Source organism: Heliangelus exortis, chromosome 2 (genome assembly GCF_036169615.1).
Source record: "Heliangelus exortis chromosome 2, bHelExo1.hap1, whole genome shotgun sequence".
Lineage (NCBI taxonomy): Eukaryota > Metazoa > Chordata > Aves > Apodiformes > Trochilidae > Heliangelus > Heliangelus exortis.
In genome coordinates, this window is record NC_092423.1 from 66,968,269 (window position 1) to 66,992,407 (window position 24,139).

A 24,139-nucleotide genomic window follows, 5' to 3' on the forward strand; every position below is an offset into this window, starting at 1 on the left:
CGATACAGGAGACGGTGTCCAAGGCTTTACTATAGCCCAGATAGACAATGTCCACTGCCTTTCCCCTCATCCATGAGGCAGGTCACCTGGTCATAGAAGATCAAGTTGCTCAAGCAGGACCTGCCTTTCCAGAACCCATGCTGATCCCCTGGGTATCCTGCACTTGCCATGTGAGTGCACGCGAGATGAACCCCTCTGTAATTTTTCCCTGTACTGAGGTCAGGCTGACAGGCCTGTAGCTCCCCAGATCCACCTTCTGGGCTTTAAGCTTCTTCCCAGTATCTCATATAAATCTACCCTCTTCCAGTTGAAAATTGTACCTCTTGTCCTATCACTCACTACATGCCCTTGTGAAAAGTCCCTCCCCAGCTTTCCTCCCCTCTTCAGATACTGTAAGGTCTCCCTGGAGCCTTCTCTTCTTCAGGCTGAACAACCATGATGCCTTCAGTCTGTCTTCACAGCAGACCTTCTCCAGCCCTCTGATCACCTTCATGGCCCTCCTCTGGACTTTCTCCAACACATCCATGTCCTCCCTATGCTGGGGGCTCCACAACTGGGCACAATAACCCGGATGGGGGTCTCATGGCAGTGGAAGGGAAGAATCACCTCCCTTGACCTGCTGGCCATGTTTCTTTTGATGCAGCCCAGCACTGAAACAAAGAAAATCACCTCAACAGCACTTCTGTCACTGTTATGTCATTATTCTTTATTATGGCACCAGATGCACAGGGAAGCATCCCAACCTAACATCCATGTCTAGCTGTCCAAACACAGAGAGTATATACAGGTTAGATAGGTGTATTTGTTTTCTTAAATCTTCATTCATGAAGCCAAGCCATGAATGAAGCAGCATTTACGAAAGTCCTTGGCACATGAGTACTTGTGCCCTCGGTGGTCACTGGGGGCAGGCATGTCTTCTGGTGGTCTTCGGCAGTCTTCATCACTGTGTCTGCTGGTTGAACTCAGTCTCCATGCATGCTCAGTCCATCCTTTCTCTTACCTTTACCATCCTCATCTCCAGCTGGTTCTACTGTAGCTTCCCCTACCAGTCCCACTCCAAGGCACGATACCCCAAGCCTTCCTCCTTATCTACCCGCTCCACACCTTTACCCACTACAAAAGGATTTCAGAAGTACATCTCACTCTTCCACTCTATGCCCTACCCAGGGAAGAATCCCAAGTCCCGGGTATCAGGATACATTTGGGTTCCTGGAGCATCCTCATCTCCGCGACGAACAAACAACCCTCAGCCTTCCAGACTGCCCTCTCAGCCCTTTCACCAGCGACGGATAGCGCGGGTCACGGTTACCCCCAGGGTCACGTCTCCTCCCCGAACCGGGTCGGAACCGCGACTCCCCCTCCCGAACCTCCCGCCGCGCACGCGCGCGACGCCAGCCCCGCGGCGGACGCAGCAAGCGGAAGTGACCTCATCGCACAGCTTCTACCCCCTTCCATCTCTCTCTGGGTCTCTCGCCGGGCCGTGTAGCCTCTCCCGGGGGTGTGGCGGTTGTCGTGACCCCGGAGGGGAACCCTAACCCTATCCCCACCCGCGTTGGCGGCGCGGCGGGTGTGGGAGATGTCGGTGCCGGTGCTGCTGCGCCGCCTCTGCCAGGCCCCGCGGCACCTGCTGGTCAGCGAGAAGGGACACGCGCGGCACCCGCGCTCGCGGCACGCGGCCCACGTGCGGGACCACGCCTACAACTGCCGCGTGAGTGCGGGGCGGGAGGAGGAGGCGGTGTCGGGGGGGGGGGGGGGGGGGGGTCAGTGCGGTTACCGGGGCGTTGCGAGGGAGGGGGCTCCGCGGTGAGGGGAAGGAGGGGGTTGTTGTGGGGGTAGGCCCGGCCCTCACGCAGCGCCGGGGCTGAGGAGAACGATCAGGGGTTTCTGCCCCCTCCCCGGTGAAGCTGGAGGGTGTATCCGCCCCCACGCCACGCCACGCCGCGGGCGGCAGGAAGGGTCCCCCCGGGCGTTCGGTGGGCGGTGTCAGGGGTGGCCCTGCCCGCCCCTCTGGGGGAAGCGTGGTGGGGGGTTTGGAAAGCGGGGAGTCAAGCGTTGGTTCCCCAATGGCTTTGGGGGTCTTTGGGGGCGCAGCACCTCAGGGAGGGAGAGGCGGTGCGGGCGCGAAGTGGAAGAGGGGGTGAGCTCGGGGGAGGGGGCAGGGGGCAGGGGCGGTTCTGTCAGCGCTGCCTGGCGGCATCTGCAAAATCCAAGGCTGAACGGTGAGGGAGTCCCTCTGGAAGCAAGGGGGTTGTCAGCTGAAAGACCCTCCGTCTGCCGGAGCATCATGTTGTGCTGTCGCCTACGACTGCTTCATAATTTTAGACAAATGTTTGAGGGACAGTTTTTGCGGGCTTTCTTTCCTTCCTTTGCCTGTTGCTACCGTCAGTCAGACGCTCTTGCTGTTTCTTTAGTAATTTTTTTAGCAGCTAACTAGAAAGCTTTCTACTTGTGTGGCAGACAGCCCACCTGTCATTTGTTACTTCTTACCTGTGCAAAGGGAGATGATATGTACCCATGCTCCCTGAACCCCGTTGTTTCAGAAGAAAGTTTTTTTTGAGAAGTGGAGCAGTAAGGAGCAGGGGATTGAACCTTCATGCTGCTTAAGCATGGTTTCATTAAAATGGCTATTTCATGGTTATTGAGAAACCTGGTGCTTGCCCAAGTAATATCCTCATTTGCCCTGGTCCCCTAGACTTTAGAATACTCTTGATCTATGCATCACACAGAGGAAAGGTTTTATACAAAAGGGAAATTCAAGGTAGGCAATTAGACCAGAAGACTGAATGCTGAGTTCAGTACAAAAAGCCCAAAACCAACGCCCCCCCCAAAAAAAACCCCTAGATGCTCATTTCTTCTGAAAAATCAGTTTCCTGCCTTAAATCAGAAACCTGGTACAGAACTTGTAGCCTTGATCGTACACCTTATGACTTTTACCACTTTCTTACCACATTCTTAAGAGGATGATATCTTGATTCAAAAACTAGTTTCAATTCTACTTTGCATTTCCATTGAGACTGCACACATGCTGAGCCTACACTTTCAGTTACAACTGCTTCCTGCTGAAGGAAATGTTCTAGTGTGAATTCAAGCTAAATTTATAATGACATGCAACAAGATCATTAGTTAAGTCATGCTACGTAAAATTGTGCCTTCATGTAACACCTCAACTGCAACTGTAAAGCATGCAAAATGCAAAAAATAATGTCTTTGTTGTACTTGGAGATGTTCTGCAAATTGATACATTTTGAAGACACTAGATTGAAATTACTATTTTCTTTGTCTCGTTTTGGCGTAATATGCCATTTTCTTTGAAAGGAAGAATTTTTTTACATCTTGTTTTTCTTCCAGAACAGATTTTAGGATATAATTTACATTACAAATATGTTCCTAATAGGTGTCTTTTTTGATCCCCGAATGTGGCATCCTACCCGAAGTGCTGAAAAGTACAATTGCAGATGTTGGAGAGTACTACCTGGTGAGGAATTTATCGATTCATGAATTGGTCTCGCACGAATTCATCGATGCATTTGTCAAGAAAGGTAAGGAGCTAAGCAGAACATGACAGATGCAGTAATCTTGTATGCTTTTTATAACACAGTAAAATCCATTTTTATTTATTTGTTCTGGAGGGTATTATAAAAGGAAGAAAAAATACTAAGAAAATTCCCTATTCATTTATTTATCTTCCTCTTTCTGCTTTGTAGTGTGTCAACATTAGTTTATACCCAGTGGGTCCACTATGACTTCTCATTTCTCTCTGTTCCCTCTTAATTCTGCAAGGCCAATGTCAAGAGGGCTTCCATTTATAGCCATTCTCGTTTATCTTCTACATCTCATCTTTATTCAGACTCCTGCAGAACCTTTCTTCCTTCTCCCTTTTTGATTCCTTCATATTTCAACACAGAGCTATTAGCTGTGTTTTGCAGCAGACAGGACAAAAAGAGGAAAAAATGTGTTTTTGGAGTGGGAGTTGGTTGTGTTTGCCAGTGGAGCTTGTCCTTACACAGTAAGAACAAAGAGGATGTAAAGAATCATAGAATCATAGAATCATAGAATCCTAGGGGTTGGAAGGGACCTCGAAAGATCATCTAGTCCAACCCCCCCTGCCAGAGCAGGGCCCCCTAGAGTACATCGCCTAGGAACGTGTCCAGGCGGGTTTTGAATGTCTCCAGTGAAGGAGACTCCACAACCCCCCTGGGCAGCCTGTTCCAGGGCTCTGTCACCCTTACAGTAAAAAAATTCTTTCTGATATTCAACTTGAACCTCCTATGCTCCAACTTACACCCATTACCCCTTGTCCTATCACTGGTCACCATAGAGAAAAGCCTAGCTCCATCTCCCTGACACTCACCCCTTACATATTTGAAAACATTGATGAGGTCACCCCTCAGTCTCCTTTTCTCCAAACTAAAGAGACCCAGCTCCCTCAGCCTTTCCTCATAAGGGAGATGCTCCACTCCCTTAATCATCTTAGTAGCTCTGCGCTGGACTCTTTCAAGCACTTCCCTGTCCTTCTTGAACTGAGGGGCCCAGAACTGGACACAATACTCCAGGTGCGGCCTCACCAATGCAGAATAGAGGGGGAGGAGAACCTCTCTTGACCTACTAACCACACCCTTTCTAATGCACCCCAGGATGCCATTGGCCTTCTTGGCCACAAGGGCACATTGCTGGCTCATGGTCATCCTCTTGTCTACCAGGACCCCCAGGTCTCTTTCACCTACACTGCTCTCCAGCAGGTCAGCCCCCAACCTATACTGGGACATCGTGTTGTTCTTCCCCAAATGCAAAACTCTACACTTCCCCTTGTTGAATTTCATCTTGTTCCTCCCTGCCCAACTCTCCAGCCTGTCTAAGTCTCTCTGAATGGCAGCACAGCCTTCTGGTGTGTCAGCCACTCCTCCCAGCTTAGTGTCATCAGCAAACTTGCTGAGGGTACATTCTATACCCTCATCCAAGTCGTTGATGAATATATTGAACAACACCGGTCCCAGTACCGACCCCTGAGGGACTCCACTAGTCACGCCCCTCCAACCAGATTCTGCCCCATTGACTACAACTCTCTGACTCCTTCCTTTCAACCAGTTCCTGACCCACCTCACTACCTGATCACCAAACCCATACTTGATCAACTTATCTACAAGGATGCTGTGAGAGACGGTGTCAAATGCTTTACTGAAATCAAGATAAACCACATCTACCGCTCTTCCATCATCTATCCACCTAGTAATTTCCTCATAGAAGGCTATGAGGTTAGTCAAACATGATTTACCCTTGATAAAACCATGCTGACTGCTCTTGATGACTCCCATGTCCTTGATATGCCTGGAGATAGTGACAAGAACAAGTTGTTCCATCACCTTTCCAGGGATGGAGGTGAGGCTGACCGGTCTATAGTTACCCGGGTCCTCCTTCTTGCCCTTCTTGTAGACTGGAGTGACATTTGCTATCCTCCAGTCCTCAGGCACCTCTCCTGTTACCCATGACTTATTGAAGATGATGGAGAGTGGCCTAGCAATGACCTCCGCCAGCTCCCTCAGCACCCTTGGATGCATTCCATCTGGACCCATCGACTTATGGATGTCCAGATTACTCAGCTGATCCCTAACCCAATCCTCATCTACTATGTCAAACTCTTCATCTATCTTGACTACTTCTGGGGTTAAATGAATCTGGGGCTCATGCGGAAACCCTGCAGGAGTAAAGACAGAGGCAAAGAAGGCGTTCAGCACCTCTGCCTTCTTTATATCCTCTGTCACCAGGGCTCCCAGCTCATTCCTTAGTGGGCCAATATTGCCTCTAGTGTTAGTTTTGCTGGCTATGTATTTGAAAAAGCCCTTTCTATTATCCTTAACCCGACTTGCAAGGTTAAGTTCCAAGGAGGCCTTAGCTTTCCTAATTGCCTCCCTACATCCTCTGACCACAGTCCTATATTCCTCCCAAGTGACCAGCCCCCCCTTCCATGATCTGTAGATTTTCCTTTTCCACTTAAGTTTTCCCAGCAGTTCCTTTTTTAACCATGCTGGTCTCCTAGCTCCCTTACTAGATTTCCTAACCATAGGGATGCTCTGATCCTGTGCTTGCAAATAGTGGTTCTTGAATATTGACCAGCTATCTTGAGCCCCTTTATCTTCTAACACCTTGTCCCATGGGATTTCTCTTAACAGTCGATTGAGGAGGCCAAAGTTTGCCCTGTGGAAGTCTAGGGTTCTGGTCCTACTGGGTATTCTGTTCCTTCCACACAGGATCCTGAACTCTACCATCTCATGATCACTGCAGCCAAGGCTGCCATTGACCGCCACTGCTTCAACAAGGCCCTCCTTGTTGGTTAGTACAAGATCCAGCAGCGCTCCTCTTCTAGTCGGCTTGTCCACCATTTGCATTAAGAAGTTATCATCAATGCACTGGAGGAACCTCCTAGACTGTGAAAAGCTGGCTGTGTGAGTCAACCAGCAGATATCGGGGTAGTTAAAATCTCCCATGAGGACTAGGGACTGAAGTTGTGAGGCTGCTTTCAGCTGCCTGTAGAAGGCCTCATCAACCTCCTCGCCTTGATCAGGAGGTCTGTAGTAGACCCCCACAACTGTATCGCCCACACCAGCCTGCCCCTTAATTCTTACCCACAGACTTTCAACTTGCCCCTCATCAGCCCCTGCACAAAACTCAACACATTCTAGTTGCTCTCTCACATAAAGAGCAACTCCACCACCTCTCTTCCCCGCCCTATCTTTCCGGAAAAGCACATAACCATCCATGGCCACATTCCAGTCATGTGACCTATCCCACCATGTCTCTGTTATTGCTACCAGATCATAACCCTTAGCCCGTACACTGACCTCTAACTCTTCTTGCTTATTCCCCATGCTGCGTGCATTAGCATACAGACATTTCAGGAAACAAACAGAGCACACTGGTGGGACTAAATCCTCCCTAGACCACCTGCCTTCGGGCCCCGGTTCGTCCTTCTTGTGTTTGTCCCTAACAGACCCAGTTTTCTCCCCTTCCCCCTTCACATCTAGTTTAAAGCTCTCTCAATGAGCCCTGCCAAGTCCTGCCCCAAAAGCCTCTTCCCCCTCTGGGACAGGTGCATCCCACCTGCCACCACCAGGCCAGGTGTCTCATATAGCATCCCGTGATCAAAAAAGCCAAAACCCTGTCTTTGGCACCAGTCCCTTAGCCACTCATTGACCTCTAAAAGAAAGGTGCAGCCTCTGCCCAGCAACTTGCTATTGCATATCCAGAGCATGCTGTTTTCATTGAGCAGACCCTGCTCACATGGTTCATGACAAAAGTTGTGCCTTTCAGGTAATTTTCAGGGGAAAAAAGCTTTAAAGGAAAAAGAAGAAGCAGGAGAATGAGATCCATTACTTTCTGAATGTGGGACTCTTGTATTTCCTTTAGTCTCAGTAATGGCTTTCATGCCAGTAATTTTATGGAAGCAGTACAACACTAGTACGCCAAGTTTACAGGCTTTGAGTTGTATTTTTAAGATGAAAATTGTAGTAGAGAATGCTACAAAAGATACATAGTAGTATGAACATCTTTCACCTTGTTCTCAGGTGAACTAACGCTAGAAGTAAAATGGGGTTTTCCGTTTGCTTAATAGGGAAGGTCACAGCTGGCAAGAAAAAGTTTTCATGTTGGGGCATATTGTTAATGTTATATGTGTTTATAGGTCCTTTAAAACAGTGCACATCCAGGGTTTCTGAAAAGAATAACAAATTGCTGTTTTGCTTGAAAAAGTGCAAGAAAATTAATGACAACTGGAGTGTATAGAGTGATTCAGATGGTATTTGGCATGTTTGGTTATCTTGAGAAGACTCATTCATATTGTCATGGCTGTCTTTAGGGGCTAATTGTGGTTTTCTGTTTTACTATTACAGGGTCATGCTATGCACTTACCTATAACACAAAAATTGATCAAGATAATACTGCAGCTCTGCTACCAAATGGTATGTTTTGTTTTGTTAATACATATTATTAATGGTCTTGAGTTTGTGGTTGGGTTGGGCTTTTTTTTTCATTTGGAATAATGTAAACTGGGAAATATAATGCATATTGTTCTTGCCAACTTTGCCAGAAATATGGTTGAATCAGAAAAACATTCATTTTAACTTTTAAAATTCATGCTGCTAGGTTATTTCATCAAAAGGAAATCAGGAAAAAAAATCAATATCACTTATGTGTGGTATCACTGTGACAATGTGTCATCTGTAATTTACGGTTGCTACAGAGGATTGTTTTTGTGAAAAAAATGCATTTTAGCTTCATGTTTCTTACTAGTCTTTAAGACAGAATTTATAAAAAAATAAATATCAGTAGTGTTTAGTAACAGTTCTTAAAATATTTGTGTTTATTTTTGGAGAATTATCTCTCACGTAAAAATACTCCTTTGCAGTTCCATCACAGTTTTATGGCAAAATGGGCCATCCCAGGTGGGATTTTACATGCAGAGAAAAAAATGAAGCTATTTTTTGCTTCAAGTAAGTTTTCTCATTTCCGTTTAACTATATCAGGTGTAATAGGAACTCAAGTTGGTCCCTCTAGCCTGCAATGCTGAAATATGATGGATGCCTATCAGGGCATAAGTAAATTCAGATTTCTTGAGAGGAGGAATTATTTTCTGTGTTCCCTTAGCATAGTCCTAAATGGATAGTTGATAGTGACTGACTTTCTGTGATACAGTTACTAAAAGCTGTGCACAGTTAATAAGATACAGTCTTACTGTTCCCTGTGACTTCCCTGTGAAATCTTCAGCAGCAGCTTTGTTTGTATCCTATATTACACTGTTACTTCTACAGTAGAATCAAAAGCCTGTAGTAGAGTTTTTTTTTTTTGTGAAATTCAATCTCAAGTGGCAGTTGCTAGATTTGGATCATGGACATGGAAGTGGAGTTGTTCCAGTGCACGTCTGGTCATTACTAATAAGCATAGTTTACTCAACATGAGTAGTCCCACTGGAGCTGGAGGAACTGCTTTTGTATGTTTAGTTGAGCAGTGCCTGCGTGACTGTTTATTTAAGTCAGGCCCTAATGTGATGTAGTGTTTAAACAACAACATGGCAAATGCCAGGGGACAAGTGGAGGAAAAATTGAGGCAATGAAGTGAAGGTGGTACAGTAAAAAACTATGCCTATCTTAGGGATAATATTACACTCTTCTCATTCTAGTTCATAAAGCCTTTTTAATGAAAGAGTAATTGTGTTATACATATATTTTTAAAAGGGTTTATCTGACAATGCATTTAACTCCAACTAAGGAGTCTGGATTTCATTAGTAAGACCACTGATCCAAAGCTAACGTTGATGAGATATGTGGTTCTCAGAAGACTTAAACTAAGTAAAAGATAATTTGTGTTAAAAGGTTTGTTTTCTTTATAGGAAAACTAATTCTATCAGTGGACAAGGATACTTATGAGGAACTTGGACTGCAGGGTCGCCCTTCTCAGTATTCTGGCAAAAAAGTTATGAGATATAGTAAGTATTATTTATATTAACAGTACTTCTTTCACATCTATCTGTGAAGCACTTTGTTAGGTTGCAAAGTCAGCAATGCTGAAACTTCACTGTCTGTAAAGCTGGTTATTGTCTAGGTCGTGTTCTTCCAGGTGCAGACACAAGGATTGTAGGAAGAGAACTTTTTTTTTCAAATAATAAAGCAGTTACAAGGAAACAAATATGTGATCTTTTGGGTATTGCATAAAGTTCTTAATTTCTGAGTTTTTCATTTTGTTTATTCTGGGGTAGGACTCAAGACTCAAGTAGGACTCATGTAGGACTCAAGAATTTTTGTGTATTGTGCACAGTATTTATGCCTTTTGATTTAAACTGGAAAATACTAAACTAGGGTGGAGCATAAAATTTGCAGACTTAAAAAAAAAAAAAAAAGAAGTCAAGAGCCTTACCTAAGATTGCCTGAAAGTGAGGATTATATTATATTTGACACATTTAAAGTGGTAGTCTCCATATACCAAGTACTTGAAATTGTTGTAATTTTTAACAGCTGAGTACAGTGAGTGTGATTTTTGTAAAATTTTTTTTTTTTTTGTAAGTAGTGAAACCATGAACACGATGCCATCTCAAATGTATTGGCAACAGCAGTTGCTGATAGACAGTTATGCAGCTTTAGAAGGGGAAATTTGTTATCTGCAATAATATTTTCAAAATGGGACAATTGTCAAGTAAAATGTATGATGAAATTTCCACTGGAAAATTAAGTATAACTTCTCACTTGGGACAAAAATAAAAACAAAACAAAAAATACCAGCTAAAGAAGTCTAATTGCCATATAGGTGGCTTTTTATGTTAGAAACTTGAGCTTTTTTAGTGCTAATAGCTTGCCTAATTACCAAGTTATGTTTTAAGGCACTGTTCTGGGACTTCTGTCACTGCCATTACAAAAGGAACCTGTCCCTCCAGTCACTAGAAACCAGTTCCAGCTTATATCAAAATAAGGGCAGCAGGAGGTGAATATTTAATTAGACAACAGAGAATCATATTTGCATAATCAAATACTTGATAAAGATGCTGTGTATGTGAAAAGACAGTATAATGTTCTTTGGTTTCCTTATGTTTTCTTTAGTTCTTAATTAATTTTCTGTAGTTCTTAATATTAAAATTTATTTCAGTTGAGTAATTAATTGCTTTTGTACATTTTTGCAGTTATAACTATTGACTTGACTGATTCTGGCTTTCACCCTGATAGCAAGAAACACAACAGAGTGCTTTGGGCCTTGAAAGAAAAGAAACCTTTAGAATTTGACTTCCTACTGGCTTGGTATAGTACAGGTAATAAGAACTAAATGTAAAAACAAAATGTAACTGGCCAAATATTTTTAGTTTACTATTCTTTTCCAGTGATTGTCTAAATGTATTTTTAGTGGAGGGAAAAGTTGGATTAAAGAATGCTTGGGTGGGATTTTTGTTTGTATTGTTTATTTGTTTGAGGGGGGTGTGTTACTGCCTACATAGCAGAATGTTTCAGTGCAGGAACACAACAGTGATTCATAGGAGATGTATCAGTTGCTTCATTTCCTTGTCTCTATGTTGCCCAGAGTTTCTGGTGTAACTTCACCTATTTGGTAGTGCTGCCTCTTCTTTATAAATCTGTGACATACATAACCATACATAACCATTATTAATATGATTATTTAAGATGGTTTTTTATTTATTCATACATATGAGTTACATATTTAGTGTAGTACTTGGGAATTTTTTGTTTCAGCAGTAGTTACAGTAGCACAGAGTCCCTGTTTGTCATGTGCTACGTACACCGATACATGCAGTCTGCTATTTTATCATATTTTTTCCCAAGAACTTGTTTCAGATTGGAGCAGAGAAAACGTGTTGTTATCCTAAGAAATTGTGTTGTCTCAAATTACCTTTCTTCTAGAATTTGTTTATCTGCTGTTTTCTGGTTACATTAAATTTTTTTTTTTAGAATTTAAGTATTCTTCCTTGGAAGGTCATTTTCTGGAATGGGTTCTATCTAGGGATATGCAGCATTTGCATAGAATTGGCAAAAGGTGCAGGAGTCTGTACTGCAAAAAATGTTTTTCTTCATCATAGCTGTGTAGATTTTAGTGTATTTTTGCTTTGAGTCATGAAGAAGCCTCTGCACTAGTGGGGAGGGATGTCCCTGAGACATGAGGGTGGTTCGGGAGAATTCCTTCCCATCTGCACTCTACGTTGTTACTCCTTTGGCAGTGTCCCGTGTTCACTTCAGTCCTTCATCTTCTCACCCTTTTTAAGTACTAATCATGTGACGAGGATCCTTCCTTCTTTGTCATACAGAAATTGTTTAAAGGCTTGCAATTCCCATCCTTGTAGTCTTCAGGGAAGAGTTACAGTGAAGACTGTTGCTACCATAAATGGTGACATAAATCCAGCTAAGGTGGCAGATCTTCAGGCTCAGCTTGCTTGGATTTATTGACCATGAACAGAGAGAAAAATGCCTCTAGAGCCAGAATGTTTCTTATGTTTGTTGCTGTCAGTGTAGCAGCATTTGGGAAGAGCAGCATTCCTTTTCCTCACTTTCTTACTTCCAAAAACTGGGTCAGTTCAATCTTTTCCTGAATATGGAGTTAAATCTGAATGCCTTTCTGTTCAGGAATCTTGTGCTTATAACACATGAAAGAGCTTGAGTTCCCTAGTACTGCCAAGCATAAAACTTTTATAGATTTTTATTAATAGACATGAGGCATCGTGTAGATTCTGCTGGAAGGGGAAAAGAGGGATGTATTTTGTGGAGAGAATCGGTGTCCTCTGTGAACATTCTGCTTTCAGCATTCCTGCTGATAACTGGTGTTTCTTGCTGTGGCCAGCACTGCTGCAAACCTATAAACATTCATGTCACTTTCCAAAAGCAGGACTTTTTGTTTTCATACCCGTTTTTCCCACTTAATGGTTCTGGCACCAGGAGGAACAGAAAAAGGGAATATGTCAAATGACAGAGGCAAAAAAGTGTTTTGTTCTCTTTTTGATTGCTTTTATTTCTGTGACAATCTCAGATATTTACTAGCTGAAATTCAGTGGCTTCCAAAATACTTTGACAATGTGCCTAGTTGTTTTTGACATGGAAGGCTATGCTTTGGCTAGAGGAATTTTACTGTTGGAGTCTTTATTCTAGTCCTTGAGCATTCTTAAAGTTAAGACTGTAGCTGAGTCTCCCATATGGAGTGGACATCTAAAATGTAGAATATTTTTATTTCATTAGGAATTCTAGGGCAATACTATATATTTTTTGAGCCTGTTAATCTAACAAATGCCAATAGGGAGTATTGACTGAAGGAAGATCATCTGTTCTAGCACACTTCAGATTTAAATGTACTTATATAAAATACTAAACAAGAATTCAGTGTCTGACTGTCTTTATCACTGTGCCCTTCAGTACTTGGACAGCCTTTTTTGAAGGATGACTAAAAAGGATTGGATTAGCCCTCATTTTTCTACTTCCCCATGTGATTGTCCTTGAAGAGATAAATAGGACTGATGAAGTTTAGACAGTCCATAATTTTTTATAGCAAGTGTTGGATATTGTATTCTGCAGTGAACTCTGTCCTGTTCTTGAACTTCTTCTGGTCAGACATGCCTTCCCTGCAGCATTTAAATGCTAAGCTGGACTCCAGACTTATCACAAATCAGGTATTTTTTCTTGGTTGCCATTGTTACCCTATGGAAATAGAATACACTATCTGGAATTACAAATCTAGGAGAATTGATTTCACATTAATTATCTTACTGCTTCAAAAAGGAAGCTCTTTAATATCTCTTAATTTTCAATATGCTTGCTTAGGTTAAGTTTTTAGTCTAAGTTGGATGTCAGAATTTTACATACTGTTTTGGATCACTTACTATGAAGAAGCATGACCTTTCCCAGGAGTCCATGAAGATACATCTGGCTGTTACAGCTGCACTGCATTTGAAGACTCACCACTGTGGCTTTTTCTTCTCTGATCCTAGTAAAGTGAGATTTGTGACATAGTTTGATTTTTCTGTACTCCCCCCCCTTTCTTCTCTCTCCAATCCTTGTCCCCCAGCCTGTCCTAGAATTTCTCTTGACAAAGCTGATAAATCTGTTCTCAAACCTGCAGTCACCTACTCACTTTGCCACTATTCAGAGGAAAGTGGTGTTCTAGGATGGCAGACTCCTTAGAGGGTCTTTACTCTTGGTGACTGATTCCAGTATTTTTCTGAGATATCATAACCTTCCAAATATATCTTATCTGAAGACGATTTCTCACTGATTCAGACACAGATTCAGGCTGGCATGGATCAGGACCACAGGCAGAGGAATGGATAGAATCCTCCCAGGATGTTGAAGCAAACAGGGACAGACAAAGAAGGGGAAGAAGGAAGGGGTTTGACCCTCGTGATCCCTCAGATTTATACTGAGTATGACGTGTATGGGATGGAATACTCTGCTTGGTCAATTTTGGTCATTTGTCTTGTCTGTTCCTTCCTAAGAGAGGGCAGCAGGTGTGACCTCTTTACTCCTCTTCTCCTTCCAGAGGGCAAAATGTTCCTCAGAGCTGAGCAGTGTCCTTGGTTCTGCACACCAGTCTCTGGCTGTAACTATAAACACTGAGTGTTATCAGTCCTAGAAGCAGACACTGACTGAGAAGCTTGCTGCTAATTTCAGCAAGTGCAGCTACTTTACAAGAGACTTGTAAGTGTGAAAGCAAAAGTACAAGACAGAAAATTACCTTTATCCTGGCCCAAACCAAGACAACCTCTCAGAATGATTCTCACAGACTTTTGTCCTCAGCTCAGAGAACTAAGAGATCTGCTAACCTGACATGCTGGATAGAAGACTGCATGCCTTTTAGGACAATGGAAAGGGAAACTTTCTGCAGTTGTGAGGGGCTATTCCAGGAGACTTTAAATGGCACTAAAGCTTATTCCTTAAGTGTTCCTGAGATCTGCAGGAATGTATTCCATTTGAGTTGTTTGTGATTCTAAAAGCCATTCTGTCTCTAGGAGGCAGTTCTTAGTGAATTAGTGATGCTAGGATCTCTGTAGGCAGTGGTTTTAGAATACTGCCTCAACTCATTTGAGATTAGTTCCCTTTACCCTGATCTTAGAGATGCATTATCCTTATGTATGTCTACCATGTATACTCCCTCTTAAAAATGCAATGCCTATGGAATTTGTAGAGATGCTGAACTATAGAGGTAACCTAATGGTAGTAGGCACTCACTGCCCTTCTACAATAGTGAGTACCTGTCCATGAGCACAAGGGAAATGTATGTATGGACACTAGTAAGGAAGAATGTTCTCTGGCCTCACGTATTTTTATGGTAATATTTTCATGGTATGGGTATTTTATGGTAGCCATGGATATTTTTATGGTGCATTTGGAGATGACTTTGGCCTGGGGATCAGTTGACCCTGCTCTCTTTCATTTGTTCCTTTTAGGGAAGTCTGAATTCCTTTTTCTAGTGAGTTCATTTTATTACTTGCCCTGTTAATGCTGCTTGAATATCCTATTGACAGATCTACACTTAGTAGTTAAATTTACTGAGGTACACTGAGTTGCTGGGTCTTGCACTAATTTTTATTTCCAAGAAGATAAGAAAGCTGAAGATTCTATGGATAACAGCATGTAAGCAGTTTTACATGCTACATTTTCTTGGGGGTGTGTGTGTATGTATATATATATATATATATGTATACACACACCCGCGCACACACACACAAAGGATTCATGTACTCAGTATTGCTTTTGTTTATTGGTTTTGTAACAGCTCTTTGTGGTATTGTGTTGTTAAGGTGCAGAGGAATCAACATTGATGTCATACTTTTCAAAAAACCAAATACGGGCCCTGAAGCCAAAAATAACATTTAGCACCTTAAGGGACTTGCAGTGTCCAGTGTTACAGAGCAATGAACTACAAGGAAAGCCAGAGGAATCCTGCAGTACAGAGGAGCTGTTTGAATGGCTAGGTGCTGTCTTGAATCAAGTGAGCTTGTAAGTATGTGAATTTGTTTGCTCTTTAAATACATTTTAACTAAAAAGAAAGCCAAAATGTATTTTGAGAAATTGTCAGATAAGAATTAGGAAGAACACATTTCTGTGTTTATTATAAGTCTTAAATAAATTATCTGTGTTTTTAGGAGTACCCGTGCTTTTGGCTGGGATAGAGTTAATTTTCTGGTGTGGTGCTATGTTTTGGATTTGTGACCAAAACAGTGTTTCTAACAGCAAGATGTTTTAGCTCTTGCTCAGCAGTGCTTACACACAAGGCCTTTTTTGTTTCTTTATACAGCTCCCCTAGCAAGTAGATTGGGGGTGGGCAGTGGGCTGGGAGGTGGTGTGCTCAGCAGTAAAAGGTGGTGGAAGGAGGGGCAGGAAATGTTTGGAGTAAACAGCATTTGTCTTCCCAAGTCATGGTTACATGTGATGGAACCCTGCGTTCCTGGAGATGGCTGAACATCTGCCTGCTGGTGGGAAATAGTAAATTAATTTCTTAGTTTGCTTTGCTTTCATGTGCATTTTACCTATTAAAATGTGTTTATTTAAATTTGTTTTCTCACTTAACCTTCTGATTTTCTCTCCCATCCCACTCAGGAGGAGTGAGTGGGATATCTGTGGTGTTTAGGTACTTACCATGGTTATCCCACAGCACCATTACATCTTGTGTATTAATTGACTGGCCATTAGTAGTAACAGTAGTAAATTAGGTATCAAATTAGGCTATATTCACAGATACTACTTAACTGGTACAATTTTTAATTACTGAGATTTCTTGTAGATGGTTTGAAATACATTTATTTCAGTTTGGGTTTGTTTGTTTTTTTCCAGAGACAACAAATCATCTAGCTTCTTATCAACCTATTGCTGTCCTCAGCCCAGCACAATAGTGGAAAAAGCTTTTTTGTGCACAATCACAGGCTTTATAATTCCTGAGAAGATAATTCAGTTGTTGGAGCAGCTGTGGTAAGGGCTGACAGCATTACATCACTGAAATGCTTGTACTTGAACACTTCTTAATTTTTGAAATAATTTTTAAATACTTCTTTTCGGTACTGCTGTTGGAGGTAAATAGCAAAATATACAAAATGAAAACTTTTCTTTCTTTTTCTGAGGAAATGAGATGTTTATTGCTTTTTATACTGATGTTAAGTTTCCAAATCTGGGTATTTGAATTCTGAAAAGGCCTGCCCTGTATTCCAGCAGTGACTTTGCTTTTTATGTTAATTTCTAAGAAACAGTGGCTCTACTACTGAGCTCCTACATTTTTCAAATTCCCTTGGCTATGAAAAGCAGATGCCCTCAAATATGTTTAAGTGAGCATTTTTAACTACTGATGGAAAATATGACTGAAATTCCTTTATGATGCCAAAAAAGAGTATCACAGGATACTTCAAGTCATTATGGCATTACAATAAACTAGGTTATAGTGAGGTTTTTTTAATCAAGTGTTGTCATATGAACAGGGGAGCTATAGTTCCAATTCAATAGCAAACTATAAGATACTAGTGAATCATTGTGGTATCTGCCTGCATTGTATGTTAGTGCTACTGAGAGCAAATTCTGGAAGCTCCTTGCTCCAGACAGTTCTTGAAGTGCCTGTTGGCCAATGATTGTAGGACTGACTCACAGCAGTATTGCTGATGCTTTATCTGGGGTATGATCATTACTTTTTTGAGCAGTTTTCAGATCTCATGCAGAAAGCCACCCTAGGCTGGAGTTGGAATATATATTTCCCGAGCAGTGGATAATGTCTGGCTTTAATTATATGTAGTGTTTCCTTTCTGGTGGTAAAATTATTTGTGTCAAGCATAGCCTGGCCATGTTTCTTCCTCCTATGTCTTTTTTAGCTCCGATAGCAATTTTTCTCAGTAAATGTTCTACTTTCTGACAGACAACGCATGCTCTAGAAAATTCAGAACAACTACTTTACAACTTAGAACTTTTTGTAATTGTTCTAACCTGCAGGTTTGCCATGTCTAGAATTATGGTCAAAAAGAAATCAAGTATGGTCAATAAAAACAAAATTGAGTCAATTTTATTTCATTTCCTAATTATTATTTACCAAAGCAGGTTTTTTAAAACTGTTGAATCAATTTTCACTGAAGTGCCTGGGGTTTTTCTCGTGGTTGTTTTTTTTTTTTTTTTTTTTACTTTATATTGTGTACTTGAATATGCTGTCTATTCCCTTGTAATTACTGACTGCCTTGTCTTCTTCCTTGCAGTTGCTATTTTGGTGACCCAAAACTGGCAAGTTGGCTGACATTAACTGTGCATGGCTTCGCAGACAGTCCTGTTTCCTGGAGGGAAAGTGAACATGGTTTCCACAAGGGAGGAGAGAACTTGTACAACTTTGTAATTTTTAGAAATCTGGACTACTGGCTTCAGATGGCTGTAGGAACTAATGATGATTGTCCTCCATAAAGCTATGTCTACAGAAGAATTTTTTCCCATTGTTAGGTATGCAAATCTACCAAGATAAAAGTAATTAGGTAACAAGTTAAGTATTAGGAGTCTGTATATGTTTTTCTAATATTTAAAGCTTTAAGGGGTGACCTAAGGGGTGACCTACAATGAAAGGAATGGATTTGTGCTTCTTCACTGTTATACAGTGCCTTGTGAAATTCTTCACAGTTCTAGCTTTAGGAAAGATATGCTTTTGAAAGTTTGACTGCTGGTGGTTTCCTTTTATCCAGGAATAATTTTGGAATTTGAAAGTTAGTTCTAGTTTACTAGCTAAAATATTTGGCAGGAAAGCTCATCTGGGGATTTGGTGTTTTCTTTCTTTACATTAAAGTTGTGTAAAACCTTTGAATTCATGCTTAAGACATTTCAGCCTACATAACTGCAAATAAAAAAAGAGAGATGTGTTCTCTGTAATTTGGTACGGGGGGGGGGAAGAGACAAAAGGTAAGGAGGAGTGATGGTGAGAGGAATGTCCATTGAACCTGGAAGAAGTAAAGGCTTACTGATGTGCTTTTTGGATTTTGGAGATTAAAGCTGGTTATAAGAGAAGTTGGTTTTATAACAGTGATGCAAAAGGTTGCAGCTTGCTTTCCTAATGTAACCACACACACACAGTGACACCCCTGCCAAATACTTTTGAAAGAAGCTTATGGTTTGTGCTTACAAGACAACTTGTGGAGCTAAACTTTTATTGCCAAACAATGCAGTTGCAGTGAAACAGGTTTTGTTAAAGTTGAGCAGTAATGCAGAGGTAATAAGCAGCTATAAAGAATCCAGATTAACTCCTGTTGAAATCGGTGAAAGGCTGGATGGTGGTTTGTGGGGGAGGGGAAATATTATTTTGTAATTGTTTCATGGAGTGGGTATGTATCCTTAAAATATCAGTGCAGCACTAAAGTGGAAGTTCACTTGATGGAGTGAGAGGTTGATAGTGGAAGTTTGGACATATCTGTAGTGCAAACATCAAGGTCTCCTGTCAGGGTAAGTGGCACAGTAAAGAAGAAAGCACATGGGAAACAGGTGAGCTTTCTTTTTTTTCTGTTCAGTGTCTGACTTCAGTGAGGAGATTCATCTGGGATGACTTACTGGGTGCTATTTGTTTGTCACACACCTCCAATGAACGTAACCCCTTTTGCTCAAGTTTTGTTTCACATTTCACAAACACAACTGATAAATTGGCAGTTTTCTAAATAATTGTGTTGTTTTTCAAAATTATCCTATTTCTGGTAAGTTGTCAGGAACAGAAGTGCCACCTTATCGTATGGACAGACATAGACTCACACATTACCACAGACTAAATGGGCAAGAGTCTGGGAATGTTTTTGGCTTGGTACTTGAGTAGTAAATATTTAACACGGGTGGCTCAAACAGTTTCATTACAATGCATCAGTGCAAATGGCTTCAGCTGTTGGCTAAAGTCTGCTTTTGAAAGTGTCCTTTGAGGGATCATGTCATGTCAGCTTGCAAAAGAGAACTGTAACCAAAAGTGTTGTTTTCCTCTTTTTCATAAGGTCTTTTAAAAGCTTGGGCATTTCCTGGAAGAGTTACACCTGCAGCAAAAGTTCCAATACGAAGTTAAAAATCATAAAACTACAAAAAGTTGGGTGAAGTTTGTAGGTGCTCCAGCAAATGTGCTCATCTTTGTCAGATTCTAGTACAACTTTTTCCCCCCACAAGGTATTACACCAACAAGTGTAATACATACTGCTTGGAAGAAAAAACAACTGCCACCCAGAAGTTAGAATCTTGTATAGGTGGGTTTATTTCCTGTATTAACAGAGAAAGGAGGGAGCTCTTATTCATGTACTTCATAATACTCTCAGTGGTGCTGCTCTCAAAGAGCAGCAGCTCTTTGCCTTGGTTGTGAAAGGGCAGCAGCAGGACAAGGTGAAGTGATTTTTCTAATTGGCACCTGGTTGCAGAGCTCCTTAGGATGGCTGATAAAGTAGGTGCCACAGAAGTGCTGGTAGATCCACAGTGACAGCCTTACAGGCAATCTAGAAGGCAAGCTGAGAATAGGCATTTCAGCTATCAGTTCTCCTTAGCCTGTGAGTATTAAGGTTAATCTTTTATGGATATCTAGGGAAATCTCATCAGATTGCTCAACAGTTCCCTTTGCTTCCTATCTGCATAGACAAGGGGCTGTAAGTATTTCTCCAAGTTTAGTGTAACAGGCAGAGTCATTTGACTATGCTGCCTTGACAACCCCTACTTGTCTGGTGGTGGTTGTTCCAAATGGCTTTCCCAGCCATTTGGAAAGGTCTAAAATCCTGTCTCTAGATCTTGCAGCTTACCTGAGACGCTGACTTGTTTTCTGACTCTTTCACTCTTTTTCTTTAAATCTGTGCAAAGTATCATTGAAAACCTTGTGTTGTTGATGGTTACTGCAGTTGGTTGCTCTTGGGCTCTGTGAGATGTTACTCATTAAGAGGTCACACTTTTTTACCAAGGTCTGATGGTGGGCTTGCCTCCTGGGAGGGGGGCTCTCCTGTTCTTGCTGGGCTTTGTAGTTGCACAGAAAAAAAACTGGGGGGTGGAGACCACTTCTTTCTTACTGCAAACCCCCTGTGACCTAAAGGAAGATTTTCCTGGGATGAGGGACAGCAGACTGCTCCCTACAAGCTGTAAATACTCTGGTCTTCCCTGGAGACTACCAAGTAAGGAGACTTGCTTAGAAAAGGAGCAGAAAGGCATTTCTCACACGCTTGGGGAACAGGTTAGGAGGGGAAAACTGGGATTCGGCCAGATGGGCAGCAATTCAAGAAAGAATTGGGCAGACCACATGAGATGGAGATAAAAAGTTTTTGCATGAGAATCAGAGATGGCTGCAGGTGGTGTTGCCCTTTGTGCCTTTTGATGAAGGACAGGAAAATCCATAAGGTTCCCGAGAGCTGCAAAAGTTACGAGGCGCAGCTGTTCACCAGCTGCTTCTGAGATGAAAGGGCCAAGTGCTTACTAAGAAACTTTGCCTCTGGGGAGTATTTTATCTACCATGGGGATGGAGAGCCAAGTCTCTGAATGCAGAGACAAGCCTGGGGCAAGCTTGTTGCATGAGAAGTAGAGGGTTTTTTATTGTCCTGGTATGTGGATGAACAGTGATAAGGCACTCCTTGAGAGCTAAGGAACTGCTCTGCTTTAACCTCAGCCCTTCTACTGAGCTGTGCATTCCTGCCTCAGCTGGTGGAAGGAAAGCAAATTTTGTTGAGAGGTTACTGGAGGGTATTGGAACCAGCTGGTAATGGCCCACAGAAATCATGTGCTTTTCCAGCCACATGCTTGAAAGAGCATTTATGTGTATTCAGAAACTGGTGAGTGTGAAACAGAGAACAAACTTTCATGGTGACAAAGGGGAGGCAGAAGCTGAGGCAGTTGGATTGTGTAAAATCACTCTAAATGGAATCTGTTGGCCTTTTTGGTTTGCAAATGCTGATTGAGTCAGAAACCTGTCTGAAGAAATAAAATTTTGTGTTCCATAATGGCAGGAATAGGAGCCTAATGATGGTGGTAGCATTTTGTATGAGGAAGGGAATATGAGCATGGAGGACTCTTGAATAAGTCAGAGATAAGGATGAGAAAAAGAATTTTCACTACCAGACTCTCGAGATACTGTTGTTGCAAAGGGAAATGCAGGAGAGACATGAATGAGTGCTAATGTAAGGCTGCTTGAAATGGAGGTGACAGGGTTAAATGAAGAAGTACGAGCCTTATTTTGCCTGCATCATGCTGTTGTTTACTAGGGAATATTAATTTTGGAGAGGCTGGCCAAGGTGTGAAGTGAGATGTCTGGAAAAAAATCTAGAAGAAAACAGGTTCCTAATGTCATCAGCCTGGGGACTGCATAGCAATTGTGGGAGTGAGTGAGATTGCTCAAAGGTGGTTTAGTGTTTTTGTTGGAAATAATTTGCATGCTTTTTATTGTCCCTTGTCACAGACTGCCTCTGTCTGGTTTATCTGTAAGGTTTCTGAGAGTATTATGAAAACACCTGAGACTGAAAACTGTCTTGAGATAGATTGGATGGTGTTGATTTTGCTGTTAATTGCAATTAGCAGTTGGGCTGCTCGCTCAGTGTTGCAGAGCCAGTGTGTAGAGAGTACCAATGCTACAAGTACTTTTAAAATAAATAGCTAAGGCAGACAGAAAGTAGAAAGGAAAACGGGATCTTAGAGGGGTATTTCTCTTCTGCCTCTCATGGGATGGGCATAGCTAATAACTGTCTGGTCTGGGATTAGGATAAAGGCATTTCATAGATAGTACTCTAGCTACTAGATCATGGTTCCTCTGATGCTATTGATTAAATATTAATGCATACAACTGACTCTGTCTAGTATTTCTTTATGTAGTAGCTGTACTGGAACATGCTTGAACTGTTTCTCTTAATTCTATTCATAGAATAGAGCTTAAAGAGCAAAAAACAGACCAGTGAAATTAGTGGGCTATTGAATCATCATCGTCTGAATATTAATAAGAATTTCAGAAATATCTGCTATAAACTGAGGCAACTCTCCATAAATGAGTGGCCTATGTTTCATCCTTGCAAGTAGCTTTCAGCAGTGATTAAAAATGTGTTTTAATTCAGCTATAAACAGGAGCAAAAAAAAGGGTGGGGGGGGATGTGTGAAGTGACTTGAGCAGTCTTCAGCTTTCCAGAGAGCAAGGTGCAGGGAGCCTTGGCTATGCCAAAATTTCTTTTAGCTGGCTTTATTAGAACCATTTATTTGGCTTTATTTATTAGAATAAGGATGTTTTACTTTGGTAATAGAAGAATATCCTAAGCAGGCTGTTCTCTCCTCCTACTGTAAAATATACATAACCATTGATATTATTGTTAATAGCTAAGCCAGATGTCTGTGCACAATAGATGCCAGCAATCTTTCTGCATTGTATGCCAGCAGGGTTGAAAAGAATGCAAAGGGACTAAGTTTTATTATGTGGTTACAAATGAAAAATAGCATGTTTATTGATTTACCATGAAGAGAAGTATTTCTAGTCTTTTGTCACTGTTGAAAGCTTTACCTTTCTTCAGTGCTACCGAATCAAGTATTCATTTTTACAAGGATATAGTTGAAGGCTTAACAGATTCTGGTGCTGTTACACTGCAGTTTTCAAATGTTCTTGTAATCTGGCACTTGGATAAAAGCTTTACTGAACTTGGCACTACACTGCCATTGGGACAACACTGATTGCAAATTATGAAGAGAGGTTTCTTTGTTACTGGAGCAAATAAAGAGTTTAAATGGTCAGCTTTTGCAGAGCAGGCACAACACTAAGTAGTGATACTTAGTAGATTGCTCTTGAGCCTGTTTTTTGGTTAGATACTAAATTCAACTTTAGAGCTCCTGTTGTCAGAACAGAATATTTTAGCCCCATTAACTTCTTTAATTGTGCTCAAATATTTTTGTGGGCTTTATGACAGTAAAGTATGATTTGCTTTTTCATAGTTGGCATAAATGCCGTATCATGTACCTTTAAGTGACTTTACAGAGAGGTGGTAGTGTGTACTTCTGTCCGGGATGTTGTCACTCACATCTGATAAATACAGCATGAGACTGATTGGCCAAATGATTAAAGGTATCTGTGTAACCAGCATAGGCTTTTCAAGGTCTATGTATTAAGTCTTCAAAATTCTGTAGGCACCCTCAGGTTAGATCTGTAAAAGCAGTGCTGCCAAGATAAGCTTGAAGGCTTTTGAAGATGTGTAGAAGCAGAGCATTTTGGTGCCTACTTGTAGGCAGTTAATTCCCCAGTGGCATTAAGGTCTCCTTTGGGCTGTATACACGGTCTTGCAAGGCACATTTACTCTTGTGCTCAGAACAGAGGTTCTGAAAAGTCAGCATGTCAGCATGTCGTGAGCTACCTCCAGCAGCTGATAGTCTGAAGAACTACAGTGCACCTTCAGACTCTAGCTCAGCCTGCTCTGCTGGAAGTGGGAGTTTGGTGTTTGGGTTTTTTCAGTGGGGATGCAGTTTGAGATGGGAAGGCATAGTTGCCTGAGGAACTGTGGTAGAGACATCTGTGTTTTACTTGTAACTCTGATAATAAATTGTTGGGTGACCTTCAACTAATAACTCTAGTTCTGTGCTGCTCTGCCACTTTCCCATTAAATGCAACAGACTTAGAGGTGCTACTTGCTTTGTAAAGCACTTTGAGAGAGGCATAGGTTATCATTTAGCATTTGCAAAATGTACTTAAGAACCTAGAATCT

At 41.7% G+C, this 24,139-nt stretch overlaps 1 protein-coding gene across 6 annotated transcripts; it reads left to right on the plus strand.

Moving 5' to 3' along the window:
- Positions 1-693: 693 nt before the first annotated feature.
- On the plus strand, positions 694-18,285 carry RPP40 (ribonuclease P/MRP subunit p40). Of its 6 annotated transcripts, none has more exons than XM_071736516.1 (9): positions 1,438-1,708; positions 3,395-3,539; positions 7,884-7,952; positions 8,399-8,483; positions 9,380-9,475; positions 10,661-10,786; positions 15,269-15,467; positions 16,302-16,436; positions 17,696-18,285. In XM_071736516.1, exons 2-9 carry the CDS (start codon positions 3,495-3,497, stop codon positions 17,892-17,894), a joined length of 954 nt encoding a protein of 317 aa, XP_071592617.1. In that variant the 5' UTR covers positions 1,438-1,708; positions 3,395-3,494; the 3' UTR covers positions 17,895-18,285. The 6 variants fall into 6 exon arrangements, with proteins under 6 accessions (XP_071592615.1, XP_071592617.1, XP_071592619.1 ...); XM_071736518.1 differs by having other exon boundaries at positions 1,585-1,708; positions 3,435-3,539; XM_071736517.1 differs by lacking the exon at positions 1,438-1,708 and adding an exon at positions 2,214-2,758.
- Positions 18,286-24,139: the final 5,854 nt, after the last annotated feature.

Excerpts from the sequence above, each read along its gene's own strand:
- RPP40 (XM_071736514.1), top strand. The coding sequence starts at position 1,577 with ATGTCGGTGCCGGTGCTGCTGCGCCGCCTCTGCCAGGCCCCGCGGCAC. Across the intron at positions 9,476-10,660 it reads CAAAAAAGTTATGAGATATA|TTATAACTATTGACTTGACT; the intron begins GTAAGTATTATT and ends ACATTTTTGCAG. Across the intron at positions 10,787-15,268 it reads ACTGGCTTGGTATAGTACAG|GTGCAGAGGAATCAACATTG; the intron begins GTAATAAGAACT and ends TGTGTTGTTAAG.